The 27,774-nt window shown below is 38.5% G+C and overlaps 1 protein-coding gene across 3 annotated transcripts; it reads right to left on the reverse strand.

The window, feature by feature from the left end:
• Positions 1–147: 147 nt before the first annotated feature.
• Positions 148–26,163, reverse strand: LOC117984041 (solute carrier family 2, facilitated glucose transporter member 8-like). Of its 3 annotated transcripts, none has more exons than XM_069499496.1 (9): positions 25,903–26,163; positions 16,302–16,467; positions 8,886–9,115; positions 8,383–8,499; positions 6,962–7,168; positions 4,075–4,207; positions 2,964–3,193; positions 1,940–2,134; positions 148–1,403 (listed from the first exon to the last, which is right to left on the reverse strand). In XM_069499496.1, exons 2-9 carry the CDS (start codon positions 16,381–16,383, stop codon positions 1,131–1,133), a joined length of 1,467 nt encoding a protein of 488 aa, XP_069355597.1. In that variant the 5' UTR covers positions 16,384–16,467; positions 25,903–26,163; the 3' UTR covers positions 148–1,130. The 3 variants fall into 3 exon arrangements, with proteins under 3 accessions (XP_069355597.1, XP_034826582.1, XP_069355596.1); XM_034970691.2 differs by having other exon boundaries at positions 25,811–26,163; XM_069499495.1 differs by having other exon boundaries at positions 25,788–26,163.
• Positions 26,164–27,774: the final 1,611 nt, after the last annotated feature.

Raw genomic sequence — 27,774 nt, forward strand, 5'->3', positions numbered from 1 at the left:
CTCAATGACAGGGACAACGCTCTACAAATCTGCTATCTCCTTCTAAATTTCGATGTACATGACTTTTGGCCGCGTACTGTAAGTTGGTTATTAGGTATAGTATAGCTATAATACCTAGTTGCTATGTTGCTAATAAGAAATACAAAATATTGTGTATAAATTATTCAATGATTTAATGGCATCTGAACTTATCACTAATAATACCATTTATTTATTCGTCAATAATATCACAATCGGAATTCAATAGGCACAGTAAAAATACATCATAAGTACAATTTCAACCCTATCACAGTATGAACTAGATTTATATCATTTATATATATTGCACAAAAATTTAGGGCCATTTATGGCCTTTGTAACAATATGTTATTAATTAGTCAATTTTTCATAGGTTTAAAAAAATTCAAATATACCTAAGTCAGCCCTTGACTGCAATCTAACCTGGTGGTAACTGATGATGCAGTCCAAGATGGAAGCGGGCTAACCTGGAAGAGGTATGGCAATTTTTATTAAACCCAAACCCATTAGCATATATGGTAAGCATCGATAAGCAACGTCTAATGGTCATTATAATATCGTGGTATGCAATTATGGATCCTAAATTAGTACCTACCTAATGCTATAATAATAGGTAGAGCTGTTATTCTATAAAATATTTTTTCTCCCAAAAAAAAACGTCATTCAGCTATTTTTTGTCCGCACGCCAGCAATAAATTCTGAAAATTCCAGTTAAAAATTATTTTTAACTGGAATTGCAGGACAGTTTCATACTGGTAACGAGGTTCTTCACTAAGTAACAGTCTCCGATAACAGAACTATTCGTATTTGTCTATTATCTCAAGAAATCTGGCTAGTCTGAAGAATTTCAAGGAGTAGGCGAATATACTCCTCATGTCATACTTATTTTTAAGTCATAAACATGAGACTTAAAAATAACTAAACAGCAGATGCTCTGATAGCTTCTCATAGTTTCTAAGTTTATTATGTCAAGAAAATTGGACAGTCAGAGTTTCAAAGAGTATAAGTAGGTAGATATATGATGGCGTATGTATGTGTAGTTGTACCTACTCCTCAAGCCAAAAGTTATAACATAGTTTATAAACTGTGTCGTTACTACGAGGTAGGTAAGTCTATAATCTGCTAGTCTCATTTCCAGTCTCCACACCTTTCCTTTTCTCCTTCTGCCTTCCGTCAAGTATCGCGTATATCTCTTCCAGAGTTCTGTCCTTAGTCTCCGGTACGTATAGCACAGTATACAATGTGCCGATGAAACAGACTAAGGAAAACATAATGAAGACCCAGTGGATTCCTAAGAGTTTCAGAAGGGGGTCGTAGGCTTTTGATTGGAGAAAGTCGCTGAGCGCGTCCACAGAGCTCACGAAGGATGTTACCATGCCGCGATGCTGAAACAAATATTTAACAATAAGTATTCATTGTGCCTTTTCCTGGCAGTGCAGTGTTGTGCTTTGTGCTGAAATCGGTTGGTAGTTGATGCGTTAAGAAACAATTTATAAATAAACAAACACTACAATATTACCTATAGGTATGTTAGTGGGTAGTAAGGTACATAATAATAATACGTTTGACTAAAGCTGAACGCCGACGCAACGCGATTAGCCAAGGTATTTCACAGAAATGCTAAGGCTATAAAGCGTGACTTGACTCAGACTTCAAGTTCAAGAGCCAAAGTGTCAATGATACATCGAGGTCTCGTTTTATCAGTTTGAGTAAAGTCAAAATGTGCCCTATAGATCTCAACCTGAGAGCGTTTGGTTAAAAGCAATGGCGTGGAAAGGTTCGAAGCCATGGTAAGCAGTAGGCACTATTGCTGACTGCCATGATATAAAATGAGCATTGAAATCTGCTATGGATGCAAAGGGGGTACAGCCCACCTTGTGTAACAATTTGCAACGCAGGTCTAGGCTTTAAAAATGCTTACCTGGAAGGAAAACAGCTCGGAGGTAATGACATAAGGCACCGGTTGGTACCCCGCGGCATCCGCAAAGATGCAGAGGCACATGGCGACCACGGGCAGCCAGCCAGGCAGCCAGATCGACATGGAGGTTATGTAGAACCAGGCCCCGAGCGCCAGCATTGAGAGACCCGTTGCAAAGGACGTGCCTGCTAGAAGCCACTGCAAACATGATAAGATTTCATCAGTTAAAAGCCTACCATCATCACCCGTACACGACTCAAGTTCGCCAAAATAGATTGTCGATGTTGTCAAGACAGAGCTGAAGATAAAGACGAAAAATAATAATTCAAAAGCTTATCGACATACTGAATGCTGAATGTACTCTCTTGAGGCTCAGAGGAAAGAGAAAGGCTAAAAGGCGGTTCTCCTAGTTAACGACTTGGGTCAATGTTGCTTTACTAGCAGAATCGAATAACATGCGTTGACTGCTGTTGCTAGGTAGTTGCTTCGCAAATAATTGGGAATAGTTTAGGAAAAATAAGTAACTAGGTAGGTAACTTGATTTTGATATATAACTAGGTATATTATTTTGATGGAATTACCGAACCAACTGATGACCTTTAGTAAAGTTTATCATGATGACGGCGTTGATGAGTCAACATTCAATTTACCAAAATGTGTTTGTGTTTAGTTCACCCAGTTTAGTTCCATCGCAATTCGACGCATACTCCTACTCCTACGACCTACTCAATATTCCTTCAAAGTATGGATCATAGACTTTAAGTTTTGGTACTTACTAGGCGTGGTTTACATTACATTGAAGTAGCAAAGGCGAAAATGTAACGTGGATACAGGTATCTTCCATATACCAAGTATGGTGTAAGTTATACGTGCAGGACGTGGCAGTTCCTGCTGTGTCACACTACTATCGTCTGCTTGTTGGGGCTCAGCTACATGCTCATGGATTCTGAGGCCTGCTCGAAGATCGAGCCTGCGTACATGAGCAGTGAGCACCACCAGGTAACCGCAGGTTTCTTGAAAATATTACCTTTCGTCCAGTCTTCTCCACAATGCAGCTGGCGACAATGGAGCCCAGCAGTTGTATGGCACCCACGACTATCGTCTGCTTGTTGGGGCTCAGCTTCAGGCTGATGGACTCTGAGGCCTGCTCGAAGATCGAGCCTGCGTACATGAGCACCACCAGGTAACCGCAGGTTTCTTGCGAGAGCATCACGTTTACCGCTATGCGGAACGCCTTGAATGTCGTTTTGTCTTGTACTGAAAGAAAAATGGGATGTGGTTGAAATTTATGCCTGATACGTAATTAATTATAGGCGCCGGTCTCACTAGATGGAGTCGGCTTTTCGATACACTTTAGCCCACTTTACTTGGATTTGAGCATTCTGGCTCTATATCGAATTTGGTAGGTATAGGTACTGGTAGGTAGGATAGGTCAACTGTGGTATCAAATTAAAGGTCTCATTTCATGAATGAAAATATTCAGAACTGTTCGTTCGTGAAAAAGAATTTGTAGGGAGTCAAGAAGGTGCCCCGGGAAAGAGCCATCGAGCAAGTACCGAACCGGCCCATATAACCGCGAGGTTGGTGGGGCCATGGGAGGTGGTGGGTTATTCGTCCGTGATGGTATTTTTTTATGTTTCGTGTTTGCGTTTTTGGACTTTAATAAGTTGCCATTGTTGCCATTCCCATTCGATTTAAAATTATTTAGATAAAATTTTCCAAATTGTTTGAATCTGATAACAGACTGTATTCTGACTCGTCACTGGACAATTTAATGAGACGCTTCTCTAAATCTACAATCTAGGTACTACATAGGTACAATAATCAAAAAATTAAAGAAGCACAAGTAACTCTAACAAAAAGTACAGTTCAACAGGAATAGATTTATGACTTCACTTCTGTAATAGACATATTTTTTTGCTCGTCGTAATATCTATAATTTTTTGCTTTGAGCGCGTGAACTTGAATGTAACGCGTTTGGTTAAAAATGAGACAACACTAAGTTGCGTGGATATTTTTTTTTGTAAATTGTTTAAGAAAGTATAATGTAGATCTTTAAATGGGTAGTTAGAAGTCCTAATACCTACTGTGAAAATATTTTCAAAATCAATTGGTTCCAGATATGTAAAAATAAAAACCTATGCTTTTCCACGAGGCCTTTTTCATGGACTTGGCGTACTCCTCCTCTCTTTCCATTAGCTGCACCTCCTCTTCCAGGGTTTTGTCATCGACGGATGTGTTCCGTAACCACGCCAATGTAACTCTGGCTTCCTGAGAACAATAAAAAATTAAAAATATTAAAATATGTGCAGTACAGTTGTCAGTTGAAATGAAACCTTCAGAAAATTAAACTCCGAGAATGAGACGGATGCAGATCGGAGTAGGATAATTAGTTTAGTAGGGTTTATCCATACTAATATTATAAATGCGAAAGTGTGTGTCTGTCTGTCTGTCTGTCTGCTAGCTTTTCACGGCTCATCCGTTCAACCGATTTTGATGAAATTTGGTACAGAGATAGCTTGCATCCCGGGGAATATAATCTCGGACATAGGCTTTACTTTTTATCCCAAAAATCAAAGAGTTCCCACGGAATTTTCAAAAACCTAAATCCACGCGGACGAAGTCGCGGGCATCAGCTAGTTTATTATAATTTGTTACCAAGTTTAAGAATAAATTTACATAAATTATTCTACATTAGATTACCTACATAATTATCAGACTCCAAGTTTTCAATTTCAACAAAATATAACACGAGAGAAATAGTGTTAACAAAGTTTGATATCGAGGTAACGACGCTTGATATGAAGGCAATGAAAGCCGATATCGAAGTTACGAAAGTCGATGTCGAGGTAACGAAGATCGACTTCGAGGGAACAGGTCGATATCGAGGAAACGAAGGTCGATGTCGACTGTGACGAAGGTAGATATCAAGATAACAAAGGTCAATATAGAGTTTACCAATGTCGACTTCGAGGTAACCTGCAGGCCCTACTCGTTATGATTAGGTACCTAGGTAGGTATTACATTTTTGCGTAACTGTCCAGATTGCCTTGATATTATACTCACTATGTTATGAATGCAAAAGTTAACACTTTTTTGTATACTTAGTGCATAACTTGCAATTGTCGTGTTCTGGACTTTTCCGTAGATTTACGTGACTGGTACAAGATACAAAATATCCGGTAGTATTGAGTGTAGACTGGTGTTGTGACATTTAAACTAAAGCTTAGTATAGATAATATAGCGAGCAAACGTGAACAATCCACTGGGAGTAAAGATCTACTAACGTATAATATTAATAATGCTACGCGCTCATCGTGTTTGTAGTCTGTACGTGCAGAGCAGTGTCTGTATGCAGCATTATCGCGATTGTTTCCGGATGTTTCACAATTATTACAATCAATTTAAGGTATCGGCATGACTTTAAATTAACCTACAGATTGAATTTTGACGTAACCGCTCTACACTCGCGCGCGAATCACGGAGTGAAAGCCTCAATGTGAACAATTTTATAATTAAAATTTAAAATAGATTAGTGTGGACTGTGGAAGGGGCTCCCGCCCGCCGCGCCGCGCTATTCACGGGATTTTGGACCGCGAGTGTAGAGCGGGTTTTACTTAAATTATTATTATTAACTAGTATTAATAGACTACCGGGTAAAACTGAAAACATCCGTCGGGTACCTATCATTCAATTACATTCTGCTATATAAATTGTCCAACAAGCTAAGACTTATTGTTTAGATTGGTTGTTGGATACAGGAACTGATTCGAGCTCTTCCGTCATAGGACTTACTATAAAATATTATGTAAGTACAATGTACATAGTAGTTACTCATGTCTATAGATCAAACAGAGATAAGGATGACACGACCAATTAGCAAAGATAATAATGTCTTCACATTGATTAATTTGAGAGCGCGCCTTGACACACTGAAGAGCTACTTCGAATTATGTAGGTATAGCCTGAGACAGGTCGAGATGGCAATCGGGGTATGAGGTGGGGGGATGTCTCACTCACCCGCACCGGGTTAGCGCGGAGGCTGTGCGGGTGTGCGAAGCGTTCCCTCCCCGATTGCCATTTCAACCTGTCGCGTACAGTATAGTACCTACCTATATTTAACATTACTCTAGCACAGACTACTAGTGGTAGTGGTAGCTTATACTTTATAGAGTTCGAACCATCCGAGGGGTCGAACGAAGAGAATCTGAAGAGAGAGTTCCGTCTAACCGCAATAACTTTCATTTCATCAAATTCATCACGAGTGCTGAAACTAAATGCGGGGGCCTATTGAGATTTCGTTAGATTTTGTTATTCGGAAAGCCAGATAGGTATTTGATTCCGCGCACGCACTACTTTTCCAATTAAATATCATATTACTTTAACGGTGAAAAAAAACAGTGTGAGGTAACCTTATTTGCCTGAGAGTTTAGCTCAACTGGCTTACGTAAATAAAATTTTATTTCTTTAGCCAGTAAGTAATAGGGAAATTAGGAATAAGGAAATACCTACCCAAAATACCTACCTCAAGTAAAATACCTGTTTGTTTCAAGGAAAATACCAATCTAGATACCTACCTTTCTAATTTATAGAAAACGTGTGGATTCTGTTTCACCATTAATCTTAATTTATTTAAATATAGTAATTTAATAATATTATTGTATCTAAACAATTTAATACTCAATGCGATAAGCAAGAATTATTTTTGTTGAACTAAAATATTTATTGAAATACTTATGCGTTTTATTCGAGTCTACATACCTTAAAGTACCTTTAATTAGGATAATATGAAAAAAGACCTCATGTGACGGGAAGCGAGTGGATAAGGAAGCTCCAACGTCCACCTAGGACATTCAGGCCTGTCCCAAAAACTAGAAGGACTATCAGCTGGTAGCCCGCTTTTGAAAGGCCTACCTAGTACCTATGTACCTACTACCTATACCAGCTGCTGTGAACATGCTGTCTCATGGACTGGATTGGATTTGGATATACTAAAATAAATAAGTAATAACAAAGGAACCTCACCCGTAACTTTCCTTGTTTGACTAGAAATACTGGCGTCTCGGGCATAGCCAGGAACGCCAGCATATGAAGGACGGGTATGGCAGTGCAGAGCCACATCACGGCAGAGAAGGAGAAAAAGTCTCCCGCTATGTAGACTAAGAGGTAGCCGAGGTTCTGCGAGAGGATGAAGAGGGAACCTAGTGCTCCACGTATATTGTCTGATGCCACCTGAAAAAAAAATCTAATAAATAATAAAACTGTCACATAAAAAATAAATAATTGTTCCTTATTAGATTTTTCCTACATCTCTGTGCTTCTACCTATAGTAGGCGACAGGTCGAGATGGCAATCGGTGTATTTCGACGACCTCCCTGGCGCAGTCGTGAGCGCTGTGGTCTTATTAGTGGGAGGTCCCGGATTCGATTCCTGGCAGGGGTTTGGAATTTTATAATTACTAAATTTCTGGTCTGGTGGGAGGCTTCGGCCGTGGCTAGTTACCACCCTACCGGCAAAGCCGTGCCGCCAAGCGATTTAGCGTTCCGGTACGATGCCGTGTAGAAACCAAAGGGGTACGGGTTTAATAAAAACTGCCATACCCCTTCCAGGTTAGCCCGCTATCATCTTAGACTGCATCATCACTTACCATCAGGTGAGATTGCAGTCAAGGGCTAACTTGTATCTGAATTTAAAAAAAAAAAAAGGCGGAGGGACGCACACCCTCACGTTAGCGCCACCGGGTTAGCGCGGGGACGGTTGTCCCCTCCCCGATTGCCATCTGACCTGTTGCGTAATTGCTATCGGTATGTATCAATTTCCTTCAAAAATCCAATTTCAAAAATCCTTTCTTAGCCATTGACTTAGGTATACCTATATTACTTCGTATGGACAGGGTTATTGAACAAACAAAATGGCACCAACTGAGTGGTGCTTTAGCACCAATGCAAACTCAGTGACGTCTGGATTTCAAATGAGTCGTTCATTAGATACCTATCGAAGAGGTGGTGGTTTATTTGGTTCCTAAATCGTGAAAAATTTTGTTAGCTTGCGGCTTGACCATATCTTGTTATTTATATCGATGTTCTTAGCGGATGCCTACGTCATAATAGCTATCTGCATACCAAAAAGCCCGATCCGTTCAGTAGTTTGGCTTTGCGTTGACAGATCAGTCAGTCAGTCAGTCAGTCATCTTTTCCTTTTACATATTTAGATTTTATCCCTTACCTAATATAATATATCATTTTATTGCAAGATACACCTTGCGTTTGACGACAATTCTGATTAGGTAGGTATGCTTAATAAAAAGCAGGGATGAGGTTAGAGGTAGGAGCACGCTTGCCTAAAAGATACCTATTCACTCTTGCCTTGAAGGTAGGTAGGTATCGTAGCAGGAAATACGGACGCGGGAAGGACATTTCCCACACTAGTGGATTTTAAATACATACCTCTTTTAAATACAGGGGTGCAACAACGTAGCAGCCTGCACAGGCAAGACCGGCGACTGCTCGCGATGTTATCAACGCCCATGGACGCAATGAAAATAGGGTGATGGACCAGCTGATCTGTTGAAAAATTCCCGGATTTAGTACATTGTAAAGAAAAGAATAGAAGACTCAACGTTAAAAATTAAAATGCACTGTTGCAACAAGAATAACATAGCCGATCATAACAACTGCTATTGTAAAGCTTCTAGGAATGTTGTTGCTTCTCCATGGCTTTTTATTCTAGGAATTGAGAACCACATCCTTTTTGGAAATCGGTTAGAAAAGAAATAAAATTAAAAACAATAAATAACAAAAATATAAGTAAAATTGGCGACCTTTATTACTTTGAAGCGATATGTGCCACGCAACCACGTTGCAGTGGATATAAATGAAGGCTGATACTATAGAAGGAAGGAATTTTTTTCTTCTCAGTAAGTAGGTATTAGTGAATTAGGAGAACGTACCACAAGCGCTAAGGAGGTCAATAAGGTGGTAATTTTCCTTCCCCAGCGGTCAGCGAGGTTGCCGACGAACAGCCCGCAGAAAATCGGGGGGAAGAAGGTGATTGAAGCCATCCAGGAGATGGTTTCGTCGGTGATTGGTTCTGGCGCGGGCCCATCTACTGCTTGCAGGATTGGCGTCATCGGCGACTGCCAGCCCATCAGCATGCCGAAGTTCAGAACGGGAATGGTCACTAAAAGTGAAATTAAAGAGTGAAATTAAAGTGTTATTTTCTAGCTTGGACGAAAAATGAGTACCTAGGGAATGAAAATACATATCTTCGCCACTTGGCAGTAAGTGTACCGTGGCCTAGCAGTCAAAGGCGCTCCGGGCCGGGCGCAAGGAGACGCAAGAAGACGCAGCTCAGGTTCGAATCCTGTCGGTTCCGTTATTTTTATATTTACAAAATTATTTATATTTTTAATTTTCTAGCAACGGGTTAGCTACCAAACTTGTACTTCCGGCGACTCTCGTGTAAAATTTCTGAAAAATCTTTTCTCAGTGGAAGGGGATTGCAGTGATTGCTGTACCTATTCATGAAACCTAAGGTTGCTAATCTTCCCTGTATACCTAAGTATATGAAAATTTCCATCCTTATACCTGTATGAAAAATGGGAATAATGAATTGAACTCTGCGACTGGATCTTGTTATACCGACGTAGTCTCTAGAATTATAGGAGTTGTATCTAAGTGCTTTAATGTCTTTGCTAATGTCCTCATGTGACCTTCACTTTTATGGGAACCAGTTGCCAAACTAGTCTCTAACTGTAATTTTGACACCCAGCCAGACCCATTAAAATAATAATATTTCAGTAGTACCGATTCTGTCGTCTTTTCTAAACTAAATTTAGAATTGGTATTTGCATCTTTTTCTTTTTAATATTGCTAAAAAAGGACATAACATTAATTTTACATATAAAGACTAAAGAGTGCATGCTACAAAAAGCAATAGGCTCGCGACTGGCAGCTAAAGTGACGAGTTTTGACAGTTCTAAATTAAAGTAAGGTTTGTCTATCTCTGACCTTTGCTTATTATACATTGCTAAGAAAAAGATGCAAATAAATGAGTTTTAGTTGCGCTCAGATTCAGTACCATTATGTACGAGTATGTTGTGCAAATTTTTTTACACTTGCAAAAAACTTTTGCACTCGTAGGTACCTGAACTAATGGGCAGATTACACCTACCGAGTACAGTGGCGAGTCAGTACTCAGTGTCCTCGGCCGAGTACTCGGTTGGTATAAACACTTTAACGAGTGCAATTTCTCAGCCACAGCACTGTCTCGGCCACGGGTCTCGGCCGAGTGACTTTTTACTGTCTCGCTTCACTACTCGGTAGGTACGTGTAATCTGCCCATTAGTACCTACCTTAGTTAAGTTACTATTCTGTACCCGTAGTACAAGATTTTACGTCTCACCAAACGAAACCAAATTCGAGAGTCGAAATACTTCCGCGTTATAGTAAAATGGACCTAAACAGCCTTGAATTGAAGTCAAATATTCAATGCCACTGATTTTAATTTCGCAATGTTTCCGCTTGGAGCGCTGGCTGTAGAAGTGTAGACAAACTTGAGCTTTAAAACAAGGCATTTAAGATCCAGTTTACTGTAACGTGGAAGTATTTCGACTCTCGAATTTGGTTTGGTTTGGTGAGACGTAAAATCTTGTACTACGGGTACAGATGAGCAGGAAAGGAATCTAATGATGGTGTCTTAATAAGTAGTGTACCTATTCCAAAAAAATATGTTTAAAATGTATTAGGTACGGCAAGTTACTGGTAATATTTATTAAGAATAATTATTATTAAGGTCAGTTATAATAGGAGTATGGATAGTAATTATTATTGTTACAACTATGCAATAACTAAGTAGGTATATTATATTTTAATTGCTGCCATAATATTACGCCATTGGTCGTTGCATTAAAAAAACAAGCGCAAGCTTTACATAATGTGCGTGACGTGTGTATGTAAGTAGTACTTAGTACTAGCCTATTAGTACTAGGTGCCTACCTAGCACAGATGTGCTTGCCAAAAGCCGTGTAGATTTTCTTGAATTTGAAATGTTAGAGATAATAATATATTTACTCATATATTCAAAGGCGAAATCAGATTCAGATACGAAATAATATCTTGTGAAGCACGCTTGATTTTTATCATAAAGTCTTGCAAACCCAAGGCAATATAATTATATTCGCTAGCGAAAAAAGCTCGAAAATTTCTTTAATTTTACAAAAACGATTCTTATATGTATCTGGAACATAATTATAATAGTATAGTTTATGAAACGGTTGCATAATAATAGGTAGTGGTATGCGAGATTTTAATAGTATCACACGAGAAACAATAATTACAAAACATTAAAAAAAATATTTAATGTTGTTTTTTTTACTTTTAATTTAGATAAAAAAAATATTTTATATTTTATAATTCCTCGATAATAAACCTTTCATAATTTTAATCAAAAGTAATTTAAATATTATTTGGAAAACCATTTAAAAGATATTTTCCCTACTGCGAGGAGTATACCTACCTAGGTAGGTACTATAAAGAGCTACGAGCTTTTTGCCGGGGATTGAATCTGACAATGAGTAAAGATTTCTAAGAAAAGCTGGAGAACTCGTTTCGAAATGCTCTCGCGCTTAACGTTACTCATGAACCAGTTTTGCATGTTAACGGAGGTCAACTTCCTCGCGAAAGCGATTTAGCGTTCCGGTACGAAGCCGTGTAGAAACCAAAGGGGCATGGGTTTAATAAAAACAGGTATGGCTGTTTTTATTAAACCCTTACACTTCTTTCTTATAAGTATTTTGTTCTTATTCATCATTTCTTCCTCTATTTATCAGTCTGCTAGATGAATTATTTTCTCAATATGTACCTACCTACTTTTATTTCTAAAAATTCTTACACCCACCAGATTGCGCGTCATGAACGCTGGATGCAGGAGCATCCACGATGCCAATCTATAGCTATAGTAGTACGCGACAGGTCGAATTGGCAATCGGGGAGGGAACGCCCCGTACACCCGCACAGCCCCCGCGCTAACCCGTTGCGGGCGAGCGCGGGTGACGTGCGGGTGTGCGGGGCGTCCCTCTGCCTCATACCCCGATTGTCATCTCAACCTGTTGCGGACTATATTTCCAGGTGCTAGTCAGCTAGATAGGTTCTAGCCTCTAGAGTCTAGACTATTTTTAATTTTTTTTCTTACACATTACAATCCTACAAACACCTAAAATACAAATGCTTACCTAAATACAAACAAGTATACCTACTTACTTTGTTAGGCAGAACCAAGATTTATGAATCTTGGTTCTGCCTAACAAAGTAAAACCTAAAAATATGTAGGTAGGTACCTACCTACCGTAAGTAGATACCTACTTTTAGAGTTCCGCACCTCAAAAGTAGAAAAAGGACCCTTATATTATTATGATCACTTCGTTGTCTGTCTGTTTGTCTGTCCGACTGTTTGTCTATCCGTCTGTCGTGACTGTCAAGAAAACCTATAGGGTACTTCCCGTTCACCTAGAATCATGAAATTTGGTAGGTAGGTAGATCTTATAGCACAAGTAAAGAAAATAATCCGAAACCGTGAATTTGCGGTTACATCACAAGAAAAAAAAATGTGTTCATGAACAAATAATTAATATTTTCAAAGTAAGATATCTATAGGTAGGTACCATGTGGGTATCATATGAAAGGGCTTTACTAGTACATTCTAAAACAGATTTTTATTTATTTTCATGCATAATAGGTTTTGATTTATAGTGTAAAATGTTGAAAAAATACTTCTGTAGTACGGAACCCTCGGTGCGCGAATCTGACTCGCACTTGGCCGGTTTTCTTTTTCATTTGTTTGATACATACGTTATAAAATCGACAAGGAAGCTTTCGGTATGGCTGCGTCCCAATGAAAAAAGGAAATTCCAAGAAATTTGCAACTGATGACGGTGATAGTCGTCATGCGAGTAGATAATATCAGCAATCTGAATCAGTAACTTGTTATGAAAGTTGCTTATGCTATAAGAGTATAAGTACAGTATACTTACTATATAGGTACATATTAAACTCTATTTACAGGGAACTGGTACCTATTATCTTAAAATAGAAATTTCTTGCTTACTCAGTAGGTAGAACTAACAAGGACAAACAACTTCTAATAATGTTCAATGTAAAATAAACCTAATGGTTTATTTTACATTGAACACAGTACACAGTATTTTAATAATAAATAATAAAACCGGCCAAGTGCGAGTCAGGCTCGCGCAATGAGGGTTCCGTACTACAGTCGTATTTTTTCGACATTTTGCACGATAATTCAAAAACTATGATGCATAAAAATAAATAAAAATCTGTTTTAGAATGTACAGGTGAAGACCTTTCATATGATACCCCACTTGATATAGTCATTCACTTCGAAAGTTGAAAATACTAATTATTAGTTCATGACCACAATTTAATTTTTTTTGTGTGATCTAACCCTAAATTCACGGTTTTTAGATTTTTCCCCAAATGTCAGTTATAAGATCTACCTACCTGCCAAATTTCATGATTCTAGGTCAACGGGAAGTACCCTGTATGTTTCTTGATAGACAGACAGACAACAAAGTGATCCTATAAGGGTTCCGTTTTTCCTTTTGAGGTACGGAACCCTAATAAGTATATGCATGTTCATAAAGTCCACAACACTAGCCCAGGCCAGTTTTGTCAGCGCCAGCGGCGCGAGTTCGGGGGCCTCCCATGTCCAAGTTTTTAGGTTTCCGTACCTCAAAGGGAAAAAGCAATCCTTATAGGATCACTTCGCTATCTGTCTGTCCGTCTGTTGTGTCTGTCAAGAAAACCTATAGGGTACTTCCTGTTGACCTAAAAACATGAAATTTGGCACGTAGGTAGGACTTAGCACCCTCGGGCCTCGCGATGCTCGAGTCTGACTTGCACTTGACCGGTTTTTTACATATTTCTTGCATCCCCATATTAAGAATATTAAACTGCATACAATATAGGTAACATATTCCTTTACTTAACTCTATTATAAGTAAGATTCATCAACAAATAAATAGCCTGACCTACTTACATGCCATTGTTCCTGCAACCTGTTTTGTGTGAGTCGGTTGCTAGAACTCCTGTTTATATTTTGTTAAACAATTTTTTACATTAGAGCAATAAATTGTTGATTCTGTGTGGGGTCCGCTTTTCTGTGACCATGCTGGTGGATCATCGTGGACTTTTTTGGTCGGCAATAACTGTACAGCCCAGCGTCATTATATTGATGACAAAGTCTAGAGCCAATAGAGCATAGTATATTTTACCTATATTTTTATTTTTTTACTGCGTGAAACCAAGTTGCAATACTTATGCATATTATTATTGTCCAGAGGAATTTATTAGTAGCTCACTCTAAACAATTAACATAGTTTGGTTCTCATTTAACAATCAAACTCAATGAGTTTTTGTGAAACGTTAAAATCTTGGAGCCCTGGTGACTAAACTACACCATTTTACAGAAATCTAGAAAACCACAGACATAATATATTATGTACTAGAGGAAGCCCGCGTCCGCGTGGATTTAAGTTTCTTAAAAAACTCGTGGGAACTCTTTAATTTTCCGAGATAAAAAGTAGCCTATGTCCTTCCCCAAGATGTAAGCTAAATCTGTACCAAATTTCATCCATATCGGTTAAACTGTTGGGCTGTGAAAAGCTAGCAGACAGACAGACAGACACACTTTCGCATTTATAATATTAGTATGGATTAGTAAAGAACGCGTCTATAAAATTTCATTGAGTTTGGTTGGTTACTATTCAATTGAGAACTTAATCAAATAGGTAGGTAGGAACGTTTTTATAATGAGCGCTAGGGCTAGAAAAAAGAGATCATTTCAAAGGTATCTAGCCTATACTTTAGTTGTAGTAGACGTTTATCAATTGAAGACAACTTTAACTAGGCTACCTATTACGTAGTTTCAAAATCCTTAGAATAATAAATATTAAAATATTTGAATCCCACAATTTTACAAGGTGACAATGTGGTAAACCCAGTCACGGACACCCCGTCGATATACGGATTTAATTTTAATAGTTCCAAGATTTGCTGGCTATAAATTATGTACGGCGATAACTAACCGATCGAGTGAACATGGTAGCGAAGTATTATTATAATACATTCTGTGGTAGCGATAAGAAAATATATTAATTTAAGTAAGTATAAATTCTGATTTAATACTTCGCGAGGTGGGGCTTCATCTCTGGACATGATACTGAGTGCATCTGCGGTCATCCGAGACAGACCATTGCGCACATGACTGGGTGCCCTGCGTGCCCGACATCCTGCACGAACGAGGAAGCTACACAAGGCTACCGACCGAGCTATCGCGGTTGCGGCTTTTTGGGCTGCCTGTATTTGAGGTGACCGTCGACTCGAGAAGAAGAAGAAGATTTAATAGGTACTTAGTTAAACTAGCTGCGTTCTGCGTCGTACAGTTCTCGTGGGCAATGGAGGTTTAAAGAAACCTACGTATATTATTTAGATAGGTACTTACCTACTACTTACATAAACTTACATGAAAGTTACACGTCATGTTACAGTCATATTCAACCATCAACCGTGTTTTATATAAACAGTGTAATTGTTTTTCAGTATGACTAATTATTATTACTTACATAATATTAAGGCGTTTTATGAATCTCATGCCTACCTAGTCTACCTACCTAAATAACGTTTTACTAGTAGGTATTTTTGCCGGATATGAATATAGAAATCTACATAAAGTTCACACAGGAAATAATTTTTAATCATTTTCCTTGACCTACTAAAAATAAATTAATAAGAGAACACTCATGTATAGCAAGATCGAGACTGGTTTTCTAGTGCCATTTACTAATGACACTAGAATGGCACTAGATGCTCAAAGTAGTTTTATTAGGTACTGTTGAAATTGCGATTCAATATTTAGTAACGGAAAAATATCAAATTTAAACATTGACTGAAGACCAACGGTGGTGGACGAATGGAGACCCACTCAGTACCTACTTTTGGCTCATGGTCATGACTCATGAGTCGTGCTCGTATCTTGAGAAAAATCCAATATGTAGATGAAGACGTTAAAAATAATTTTGTTTCAGGGTATTTTTACACGACTGCGCCAAAGCCCAAAAAGAGGGTTATTTTTTATAGATTAGGCAGGTATAGTCCGCGACAGGTCAAGCTAGCAATCCGGGAGGGAACGCCCCGCAGACCCGCACAGCCTCCGCGCTAACCCGGTGCGGGCGAGCGTAGGTGACGTGCGGGGGTGCGGGGCGTCCCCCCGCCTCATACCCCGATTGCCATCTCGACCTGTCGCGTACTATATCAATAGGTACTATTGAGGTAATTTTAACACGTCTTACCCATAAATGCCATGAACAATTGGTTGGCGATACCGCCTTGATGAAACCTTGCGAGCCATTTTAAAGGAAGTAGACCGAGCATAATATCTGTCTGGCTATCCGTGTATCCGTGGTCAATGCGCCCTTGTTTCCTAATCACTGGATCATTTTCTGGGAGTTTTTAAATCTGCAACAAAAAGATAATCATAAGAAAATTAAATTTTGTATGTTTTATAGGTAGGTTTGGTAGGTATATCTACCCATGTGATTTGGTCGGACACTAATAAGTAATAATACATAATATATTATATTAGCCTACATTTGGGAAGGTCTCGGGGAAGCAAGGATAAACTTTGATCGGCTTTTTGGTTCCCCGAGGGGCTATGGTGCTCTATCTAAATTGTTTTTGGTGTTTTGGCTGAATAAATGATACATATAAGTTTTAAGTACAGGTGACCACTATACCTACTGCCATATATTCTGTGCTTCCGCTAGGTACGGTAGGTATGACCACAGAGTACCTACATTGGTATATGGGTATGACAGCGTGAAACGATAGTCACGTCACACGTGTTAATTTTAACCGACTTAATTTATTATTCTATTCCCATATTATTTTGAAATGTAAACAGTTCAAACATGTGATTATTATCGCTCAACTAAGTTTTGAGCCGAAAAACGAAATAAATACATTGTGTACCTAGGTATATATGGGTGAGTACTTATAATTTAAATAATAAAGTCTAGACGAGGAATAGACCAAAGCTGATGCAGATCTCTGTTTGATTTTACTAGAGCCGACTCTGAGCATGGGTCGTATAAAAACTCAAGTTAACTATCTACCTATTTACAGTAGCAATTAGCAACAGGTTAGTAAAGTTTGCGAGATTATAAATAGGTACCCAGATCAGGTTTGCCGTTCTCTTAAGTGTTGCGCGGTCTATTTAATAAATATGTTTCTACCACTTGTTGCTGAGCTTGAGCGAAAAGAGTGAAGTAGTTCACTTCACTATCATTAAAAACGTATGTTGATCCTTGTAGGTATAGGTATAATAGGTAGGTACTTTCTATGAAAAAGTGGATTTTTCAGTTTCAGAGTTCAGAAAAAGCAGACATCACACACCTCCGAGAACATTTTTGAGAACTCTCATATGCATGCAAGTTTCCTCTCGATAATATTTTCCAAGAGATATAATATTTAATTGCTTTATACTTTAAAGGCACATAGATGCGTGCCCGGGGCTGAACACTCAACCTCGCTAGGCTAACGAGGTAGGTAGGTAGTAGGTACCCTATATCTATTTAGAATTTAGACACATAACAGACTAATCTGAGCAACATTCAGATAAATTTTGCTGTGCTACTTAATAAAAGTAAGACAGGGTCAGATTCAAGAAACAGTTAGGTACCTACATTTTATCAAAAATCAGATAAGTTCCACAAAAAGTAGGTAGAAAGTAGAAACAGATACCAGTAGGTAGGTATTGATTGCTACGATATTTCTTAAATAAGTATTGAATGTTGCTCCGTTTCGGCATGATTTAATAATATAGTAATATGATTCAAATATAGGTACTTTTACTTTAGGAAAATCAAAAAGTTCCCACAGTATTTTTGTAAACCTAATTCCAGGCGGACTAAGGTGCTGGCATCCGCAAGTTGAAAATAAATAAAACCCTGGTTAAAAATAAATAAACCTACCTACTTAGTTGAAAATACCTAGGATAAGATAAGTTATTACTAGGCAATTTATAATTTAAAAAATAATAATAGTTACATAATAATTCTTTGAAAATTGTATGTATGTATGTATGTATACCTATAGGCTATATATAGGTACCTACTTTATTGCACCGCAAGATACAAATAGCAGGCATAACAGGTTACAAAAAAATATTTTGTTTGTGACAGTTTTGTAGGTAGGTCTAGGTAAGTACCTACTTGACTTTTATTAAATTCTACGAATTGGCCGCAGATTGGCCGTGTTACATATAAAACGATATTTACATTTACGTAGGTACCTACCTACGGGATTAATTAATTATTCCCGACGGAGATAATGATTCACAACAATCACTGCAAAACAAGATGCAACATTAATTATTATTAATTAATCTAAGCTAGCTATTATAATCATGCTTAGGTTTCGTGACTTTTTGACTACTTAGCTGATCTGCCCGCCTTCGTGCACGTGGAATTTGATATGTGAACTAGTGATAATCCGGACATCCGTATCCGTATCCGTGTCCGCAGATATCCGCGGGAGAAAAAAGTTCCGTATCCGTGTCTGTAACATTTTTTGCGGATTTTTTACGGATACCTAATTGATTTTTAATCATCATCATCATCAACATCAACCGATAGATGCCCACTGCTGGACATAGGTCTCTTGTAAGGACTTCCACACGCCAGTCTTGCGCCCACTGAATCCAGCGGTTCTCTGCGACTCGTCTGATGTCATCCGTACACCTAATGGGGGTCTTCCAACGTTAGGCCTTCTGTTTAGGTTCTTCTTGCCCCTTTAGCGTCGCAACACATTGAGTTATGTCGGTTACTCTGGTTCTCCTACAGATCTCCTCATTTCTGATTTGATCACGTAGAGAAACTCCAAGCATAGCGCTCTCTCCATCGCCCGCTGAGTGACTCTGAGGTTTCTTATGAGGCTCATAGTTAGCGACCATGTCTCGGAACCATATGTTATCACTGGCAACATGCACTGTTCGAAGACTTTGGTCTTCAATTACTGAGGAATTTGATTAAATTCTATTTGTAGGTGATTAGGTAGCCGTCGGAACCCTAATTCTTTGACGTGTTGGAAGGGTAAATATGACAATGCTAACATTTCGATAGAATTTTTTATTAATTTTGTCTTTCAAGTATTCTACATTTCCCACATTTTAGCTTTTTCCATGATTCTATGAAACAAGTAGCGTTAACTATCGTATCAAGGTCACATACCAACACCGATTAAGTAAGAAAGTTATGATCCGTATCCGTACCCGTATCTGCGGATCCTGACGCCAAGGATCCGTATCCGGATACGCAGATCCGGATACGTTAAAGTACCTAGATTCGGGTATTACGAAATTAATGTTTATGTGTTCCTAAGCCTCCGCTGTTCGTCCGTCCGTTTGTCAGCGGGCTGTATCTCTTGAACCGTAATAGGTAGAGTTCATGTTTTCACAGAATAGGTATGTATGTTTATTTACCGATTACCGCTGTAACGACAAATAAAAAATTTTTTTTTTGGAAAAAATTAAAAAGTGTTAGTAGGTAGGTATTTCTTGTACCATAATGGTACGGAACGTAGCCTTGTGGGTGGTTGGTCCAAGACTATGGCCATATTTATTTAACCTGCTGATACAATATCACGTGCCTCATACAAAGTGAAGCATAGTCCACACTATAGTGGACTATGCTGCATCATGATCAACCAAATGCCGGCTCTCTACAGAGCTTCCTCTCGCCGAAACCCTTCTCATACCGAGATCCACTCGGCATAAGAAGGGTTTGGACATATATTCCACCACGCTGGCTGCGGATTGGCAGCCTTAACACACCTTTGAGAACATTATGGAGAACTATCAGCCATGCAGTTGGCCTCACGATGTTTTCCTTCGCCGTTAAAGTAAGTGATATTTAAAACACACATATTATTATCAACGAAAAGTTAGAAATGCGTTCCCGTGATCGAACCCCCGACCTCCGATTAGGAGGCGGACGTCTCACGTTCTAAACATTAGCCTATCACAGCTTACTATGACTATGACAGGTCTACTTATGCCTAAGTAAATAATAATAGCTGTGTCTCGCGTGAAATCACACGCACTTCACTTCGAGATGAAATTATCTCAAGTTTTATCTACTCGTAACACAACAGATAACATAATCACATTGTAGGTAATTCACGGATCCCTCGGTAAGCAATATGCTTAGGGTTTACACTTTTTTATTATATTTTTTATTTTGTGGGATGTACTTTTGTCCGACACGGATATACTAATTGCGCTAACCCCATCGGCATAGTAACCTTAATTACTTAATGGAATGCAACAAATACCTACAACTAAAGAGATATAAGTAATTGATTTAAAACCTGTTGACAGTAGAGCTCTTATTTATTAATGTTATATTTCTGTACAAGAATCTAGCACTTACACTTATAAACTTAAAAATAAGTTTAAGAAAATTTTAGTGCCTACCTATTTAATTCATCATAATGCATTATCCAAACCTGCGCGACTAAAGCGAATACGAAACGGGAACGTCAGCCGCGCATGCACATTGCACATCTGACGCGACTACAACTGTCGCGTGGATGAGCATGAGCACTGTGCCCGACTAGATTCGTGTCGAGGACGCTCCAGCATCGCGTCTCGTATCCCGCGTTTATGACGTGCAGGTGTGGCCGTGGCTTTAAGTATTTAGTTGAACTACGAAATAATTCTAAAATCTATTAACTATTTAGAACAAAATTTTGTAATAATTGATGTTTAATTTGGAGGAAAATGTAACGACCTATTATATACCTAGGTAGGTAATAGGTATGTTAGACAAAATATTATTAGATACATAATATTAAAACTATTGAAAAATTAAAGCAAAAACCTATGACTTCAGTGCCCCCTCGTACTTTACAACCATAAAACGTCTAGGAGTTTTATTACAAGGTGATAAAATTACTAACTGACAGATAGCTATTAAATGAGAAAAACCCGTATCAAAATCTTCTCAGTAAGTACTTTTAGGAGCATGCACACTATCTACTCCAAAAGCCCAAAATATAATAATATCGTCTTCATTCCATCTTGTGTAATTTAAGTATTAGTCTTTTTACAAATAGGTATATTATTTTTAAAGTGATTGAATAAATGATAACAACCCTACGTTATCTTAATAAGTATATGTACTAGTAGGTAAGTTGACACATCAGTATATCCCACGTCTGCTCAAAAAACATTTATTTGAAGATTACCATAATTTGATCCATGATGGGAAGGAAAACATTTAAATTGCCGAAAGGAAAATATTTTATAGTCATTGTCATATAATGACAAGATATGCCCAAGCGAACAAAATTTTCACGGAACCAAATAAATCAGCGCCACCTCTTAGATACTAATGAACGACCCGTTTGAAATCCAGACGTCACTGAGGTTGCATTGGTGCTAAATAAACATTTTAGGACCAATGAGTCGGTGCAATTTTGCTTGTTCAATGGCCCTGTCCTTACGAAGTACCTAATATAGGTATAACTCTTTGGTTATTGTCATCTTTTAGGTCAGATTTAAATAAAGGTTCTGTTGATTTGCTATTGTGCAGTAAAGGAGTGAAGGCACTTTTATTTCTCGCTGGGAAATGCGTTTACGCATTCCCCCCGAAAGCCAGCCAGCCAGCCAGCCAGGGTATGTGGGACTCGCCAGCCGAGAGGCGACCGGAATACCCACTAAAACCCAGCGGCGCTCCTGCGTGTCGCTTGGCAATTGGGTTACGGGAACACCCAAGCAATCAACCGCGACCCAGCCAGTGACGTCCGCCGAGGCGGAACCTCCACCTGGGCCCACTCGCGAGTTCCCTTACAGCAGGTCCGAGGCGCACCACCGAAGTGCGCCCCCTGGCCCGGGGACCCATCGGGCAACAACTGCAGAGTGCAGACCGACCGCCTGGAGGTCCCGCCACGGCGCGGCGCGGCGGCAGGCGGCGATCCCGCGCACGTCGCCCGCGTCCCTTCCTTCGCATCGTCCACTGTGCCTTCTGCTAGTCGCCGCGACACTCCAGGACAGGGGTTCCCAATTTTTTTTGGCCATGGAACCCTAATTGATCATACTTTTTCTGGCGGAACCCTAGCTGGCTATTTTGATAATGATTAATAATTATTATTATAAGTATTGCAAATTTATTGTGACAAAGAAATACTATGACGTTAATTGCCTCCGTGGCGCAATGCGTGCACTGTTGTATTAAAAGTTGGAGGTCCCGGTTCGATTTGAGGCTTCGGCTGCGGCTAGTTACCACCCTACCGGTAAAGACGTAACGCCAAGCGATTGAGCGTTCCCGGTGTAGGCGTGACGGTGCGGCGCGGTAATGAGTCTTTTCCACAAACGTCTTATTTAGGTAACTCTCGGACAGACCGTGGAACCCCTGTGACCCTTCTACGGAACCCCAGGGTTCCGCGGACCATCAATTGGGAATCGCTGCTCCAGGAGATTGATTCGGGGTCAATGGGACAAAAATTCGGTTTGTAGGCAATGCAACGGGAACCATATTTGCATATATGGTTCCCGTTGCACATGTAATATTACAATAAATTCACAATATATATATACAATGACATTCTTAGAATGTCATTGTATATATATCTTCGCGTGGCCCTTACAATTGCGTCAGAAGTCAGAACTCAAAAGTCAGTAGACAAAGCGATGAGAGAACCAGAAATGAGTAGTAGGTACGTAAAAATAGAGGACCTATTCCATTCTATATAATATGTACTTGCAATTAAGTATAGATTGAAAAATTATTTTCAGCTTTTACACAATCGAAATTTTTGTTTGCACAACTTATAAATTAGTACAAGAAACTATTCGCTTTCAGATGATAAAAAATAATACTTACTTAAGCTCAAAGTAGGTAGGCGGTAAGGAAACTATTATTTTAACCGAGTGAGCCTTGTGTTAAAATTTTGTTTGACTTATATTTTTTTATTTTACTAAGTAGTTCAAAAATAGGGCACTTGATTAGCTTGAATGAATGTACATATACCATTATGGTTCCGAAATTCCGAATGTATTGAATAAGAACAAAAGATATTATAAATTACGTACGGAAAATTATAGCCCGCCTGTATTTGGAGGGTTGCGTCATCTGTCGATGACTATGACCTGTGTAGCTACTTAACACACTCAATATGTATGATGTACTTACCTATTAATGTGCCAATTTTCATCAAATAATATGATAGTTACCAATTAGTTATAATCATTGATTTATATTATTATATAGGTAGGTATCTACAGTCTATATCTAGTACCTACACTACATAATTACCTATTACATAATAATTAGTCCGTAGCTTGAGGTATGCTATGCTGCATAACAATTAATATTAATGTTTGTCCGAACTTCGCATACAGTTCGTATATAGTGTATAAAAAAAAATGTGCATAAAGCTACAACCACACCTGCGCGTCATGAACGCGGGATGCAGGACGCAATGCGGGAGCGTCCACGACACAGACCATGTAGTGATCGTGAGGGTGTGTATTGTGTACCATCGCACCGCGCGGCTAACAATCTTGCTTCGTAGACGTTTTGGTCGCTCGGCTGCGCGATTGCGGGAGAATGACAGCTACACTGTCACGATCACAATCACCTCTGATTGGTTGACGCTCGCTCACTATTGGATACAATGCATTGTTGCAACAAGAATCACACAAATTCAGCCAATCAGAACAATTGAGATTGTAATAATGATTGATGCAGGTTTTAGACAATCGCCCTACAGGTTTGGATTAAGCTTTCGCGAAAGCTAAATTTTCTTGTTACGGCATATCATAACGTCATATACGTAGGTACTTTAGTTTGCCTGAACTTTTACAGCAATGAATTACTTTTTAGCACAGATTGTTAATTCAAACGAATAAACTTTGTACTAAAATTACCTACTCCGCGACGCGCGACTGACATCAGCGCAGCGTAGGTACTTGCCTAGTAGGAAAGGCGGCGGTCTATGAACTGGTATTATTTTTCGACTCGAATGTTACTAGTTTATATACTAGTATACACAGTTGTTGTTTTTTTACACCGTTATTAGGTACTAATCATAGTTTTCCACCACAAAGCAAACATATTTTGATGTTAGTGAAAAATGATCTTAACTCATTAGAGTTTAATTAATGCTGGTCAGGAAATTCCTCGTGCTCTAGCCTCTAACAATCGTTCGTTAACCGACACACTGGTGATAAATCAATCAATATTTGTGATGTCATCAATCATAATAATTCATACTAGCGGAAGTTCACAATTTTGCTCGTTTCCAATACTGAGGTCTGAGACTGATGCCTACCTAGATCTATAGATATATCTACTAAAATCAAATATATTATATATACTAAAATCTATTAAAATATTGGTTCGGAATGTTGTTCCTACCGAAAAGAACCAACAAAACATCTAATCAGTTTTTTATGAAGCTTGATGGACCGGACCGGTGGAGGCACCGGACCACATTAATTTTTGAGATTCCCAGAAGCGCAGTAATAATATTTTATTAGCTTATTTTAAGGAAAATACCTACCACCAAATCCATATAAATGCAAAAGTGCGCCTGTCTGTCTGTGTGCTACCTTTTCAAGGTCCAACAGTTTAATCAATTTTGATGAAATTTGGTGCAGAGTTAGCTTACATACCGGGGAAGGGCAAAGGCTACTTTTTATCCTGGAAAATTAAAGAGTTCACGTTCACGGGAAATTTAAATAACCTAAACCCACGCGGACGACGAAGTCGCGGGCATCATCTAGTGGCTTATTGAGTAGACGTACAGTACCAACTATGACATTATTAATGTAAAAGTGTCTGCCTGTCTGTCTATTACCTATTACTCTTTCATGGCCTATCAGTTATCGATTTTGACGTGGTAGGTAATACTTAAGTACCTACTTACACAATAAGTATAGTATAGCTTACGGCATATAGTAGAACTACCTAGTTTTACTTCGCAAAATTCAAGAGACCTTTCGGGATTTTTAAGAACGTAAAATGTAGATTCTAGTCTACGAGCTTATATTATACCTAATTAGTAATAACATAATAATCTACCTATTACATAAGTAATAATATTGTGTGTGTGTAACCCGAACGTGAATGACATGTTTCTTTTCCAGTTATCCTCTGGCCTTCTTGGAAAATATGTGTTTCAGATTAAACAGCTGTTGTTATTAAAAAATATATATAAAACAGACAGGCACCTATAATTATAGGTGTTTAGATATTATTGAGCGTGGATTTGACCTGCAGCTCGTTCCAGCAACGCACAAGACTGCAAATACTTTTTTATACATGGCATAATCTTGTAAGTACCTATATCAAATATTTGAAAAGAGCAACCGCCGAGATTCTTGCTCGTTCTTCTCGGTAGGAAAGGCATTCCGAACCAGTGGTAGATGCATCCGACTATTCGAAAGTACTTGTAAAAGTTTATTTGAATAAAAAAGATTTTTCTTTTATTTATTTTTTATTGGGTTTATATATTTTAAGTAGGTAGACAATTATTTAATTTATACCTTCATAATTATATTATTGTACGACAGACGGAACGGTTTGTATTTGTCCTTTTTTTGTATCGTGGACCAATCCTTAATCTAAGGTACTGTACCTATCACCTCATCTAAGAAATGCTCAGAAATGTTATGAACTTAGTGGCAGTCAGGGATCCAATTTTCCACCTATTTCACCCTATTGCCTTAGGTAAGAAAGTTTGAAAAGTCAAAAATATTATAAGGAAATAGTTACCTAATATTTTAAATAAAACTCACGTTTTTTCTAGTTCACTTGTCAATTATTAGCACATTAATTAACTCACAGTAATCCGATTTAAGTAGATAGTTTTTTCAATATAAGTACCTACCTAATAAGTAGATAAATAATATTATGTTTATGTGAGTAGAACTTTCTCTTAATGCTTCTTATGATATTCACGGTAGTTTTCACTGGCAGTTCAATAATCACAAAGTAGAATTTGATTCAAATGAGTTAAAAAAAATGTTATGTTTATTTTATATTATTTAACGATTTCTAAACAACTTCCGTCGTCGTAACAAAGATCGATTGTGGCTCAGATGTACGCACACGCGGCCTCTCACTATAGGCGCGATCCATTCACTAACCGAGAAGTTCAGTCGTTCGTTGCTTTTAAAATTACATGTAAACAAACAAAGCTAAGGCTCAGTTTTCAGTTCTCAGTATACGTATTACGTATGCACTACCTTGATGACGCCCGCGACTTCGTCCGTGTAAGTTTCGGTTGTTAAAAAATCCCGTGGGAACTCTTTCATTTTCAGGTAGGTACGTATGCCAAATTGTTCTGAAACTACTGAAGTGGTCCATTTGGGTAGGTACACATGAATTTCTGTAACCCAAACACGGGCATGTAACGTAAAATGAATTTTTAATATGAAATATATTTATACCCCACAAGAAGTCAAATTAAAAAAATCGGTGCATTAATAACAAGGTAAATATTTCAATACTAGATGATGACGCGTGGTTTTAGGTTATTTTAAATCACGTGGGAACTCTTTAATTTTCCGGGATAAAAAGTAGCCTATGTCCCGAAATATAAGCAAACTCTGTACCAAATTTCATCAAAATCGGTTGAACGGTTGGGCCGTGAAAAGCTAGCAGACAAACAGACAGACCCACTTTCGCATAATTATATTAGTATGGATTGTGCGTAGGTACCTACTTAAACTTCGGCATATTTATCGTACGGATTAACCTTCGCTATAATATTATTTTTGAATTTGAAGTTAGTAAGTTCGCTCATTAATTCGGAATCGGAAGCTATGAATCAAACAGACAATTAGACGGACAGAACGCAGACGGAAAAGTGCAAATTCACCCAAGTAGACTCAGAGACCTCGCTTTGCTCCGTCAAATAGTAATCTTCCGTTTTATTGGACCTACTCCAGCTTCACTCCGCTGAATTTTCCGAAATCCTCTCTTTTCGGAAATTCAGCGTAAGACAATAAAAACCTATATATATATAGTTATACATAATCTCAAGTTTTCAGGATCTTCCAAGCTCCATAAGGCCTTACAAGACCTTTCACATCTACCTAAGACCGCAGACTGCCTATAACTTGCCTTAATTATCAAAAGTGCGTATGCGTCCCTCGACTACTTATTAAAAAAAAATATACTTACCTATTGTGGGTTAACATTTTGCTTTTTAAAAGGGCTCTTGCCATAGACATCCCTCCGCCTCATACCCCGAATGCTATCTCAACCTGTCGCGGACTATACTTTATATTATGCTAATGCGCATTTTGTGTCGGGATCTTTTGTATTTTCGATGTCATTTATCTAGATTGGATAATGCTGAAGATTTCGATGATAGGAAATAGGGGCTTTAGATTTTTTCGTTTTCGAGTACTTAATCGACATATCAACACATGAGTAGATCAATTTGGGCGTGGAACAACGTGGAACAACAAAGTACCTACCTACCTATTGTAAAAAAATCATCGTGCGATATCGTTCACAATAACGAATCTTAGGTGGTCATGATCTTTAATAATGGGGAAAACGACGCAGAGAGAAACTTACAAACGAATTTATGTATAATGGAAAATTATGTAAACAGAAATAAGGAGAACTAGAGTAACCAACATAGCTCAACGGGTCACGAAGCTGTAGAGAAAATGGGCGGGACACATAGTTCGAAAAACCGATAGACTTTGAGCTCCCAAGTCAGCATAGCTGGGCAGACGACAGAAGA

Source organism: Maniola hyperantus, chromosome 7 (assembly GCF_902806685.2).
Source record: "Maniola hyperantus chromosome 7, iAphHyp1.2, whole genome shotgun sequence".
NCBI lineage: Eukaryota > Metazoa > Arthropoda > Insecta > Lepidoptera > Nymphalidae > Maniola > Maniola hyperantus.